The following is an 876-nucleotide window of genomic DNA, read 5'->3' as shown; positions in this document are numbered from 1 at the left end:
GCTCAGATAGAATTTGATTTGATATTGTCACGTACAGCTGTCAAAAATAATTTTCTTTTTGTGTGGTAATGAATCAAATGATGTTTGATAGAAAAGTACCAGAAGATTCTTTGGTATTAATAAATCATACATATAATAAAAATGTTTGACGTTNTTGGCATATGGTTACTCTTCCTCTATGCCAAATACCTCCTTTAAAAGTCTAAAATAGTCAACACGTTTTGCAGGAATAGGTGATGGCATCCCAAGCCACTTGTCTTCGCATTTCTAGAAAGAAACCAAAGATGGATAGAATTATAACCACATTTCAAAGTGCGGTTTTGTAAATGCAATACCCAATTGTTTCTCATTGTGATATAAGCTCTTGATAGATCCCTTATTTTCCTTTTTTTTTAAAAAATTTTAAATGTTTTATTTATTTCTGAGAAAGAGAGAACAAGAGACAGAGTGAGCAGGGGAGGGGCAGAGAGAGAGGGAGACACAGAATCCGAAGACAGGCTCCAGGCTCTGAGCTGTCAGCACAGAGCCTGACGCGGGGCTCGAATCCATGAACCGCAACATCATAACCTGAGTCGAAGTTGGACGCTTACCCGACTGAGCCACCCAGGCGCCCCTTGGGGGTGTTTTTAAAAATCTGATTGTGCTATAGAGGGATATAATGCAAATATATGCATTCAAAATCACTCTTCATTGGGGCGCCTGGGTGGCTCAGTCAGTTGAGCACCTGACTCTTGGTTTCAGCTTGAGTGGCGATCCCAGGGTCGTGGAATCGGGCTCCGTGTTAGGCTCCGCACTGAGCGTGGAGCCTGGCTGGCTGGGAGTCCTCCTCCATACTCTTTCTCTCTATAATTAAAAAAAAAAAAAAATCACCCCTCC

The 876-nt window shown here is 41.7% G+C and overlaps 1 protein-coding gene across 3 annotated transcripts in view; it reads right to left on the bottom strand.

The window, feature by feature from the left end:
• Nucleotides 1-160: 160 nt before the first annotated feature.
• The window catches only part of EFHC2 (EF-hand domain containing 2), a 181,624-nt gene continuing 180,908 nt past the window's right edge, over nucleotides 161-876 (bottom strand). For all 3 annotated transcript variants that reach the window (XM_077768535.1, XM_077768533.1, XM_077768534.1), the window contains one exon: nucleotides 161-267. In XM_077768535.1, coding sequence (XP_077624661.1) covers nucleotides 166-267 — 102 coding nt within the window. In that variant the 3' untranslated portion in view covers nucleotides 161-165. The remainder of the gene's footprint in view (nucleotides 268-876) is intronic.

Source organism: Crocuta crocuta, unplaced genomic scaffold (assembly GCF_008692635.1).
Source record: "Crocuta crocuta isolate KB4526 unplaced genomic scaffold, BGI_CrCroc_1.0 scaffold467, whole genome shotgun sequence".
NCBI classification, from domain to species: Eukaryota; Metazoa; Chordata; class Mammalia; order Carnivora; family Hyaenidae; genus Crocuta; species Crocuta crocuta.
This window is presented reverse-complemented; position numbering and strand designations above follow the sequence as displayed.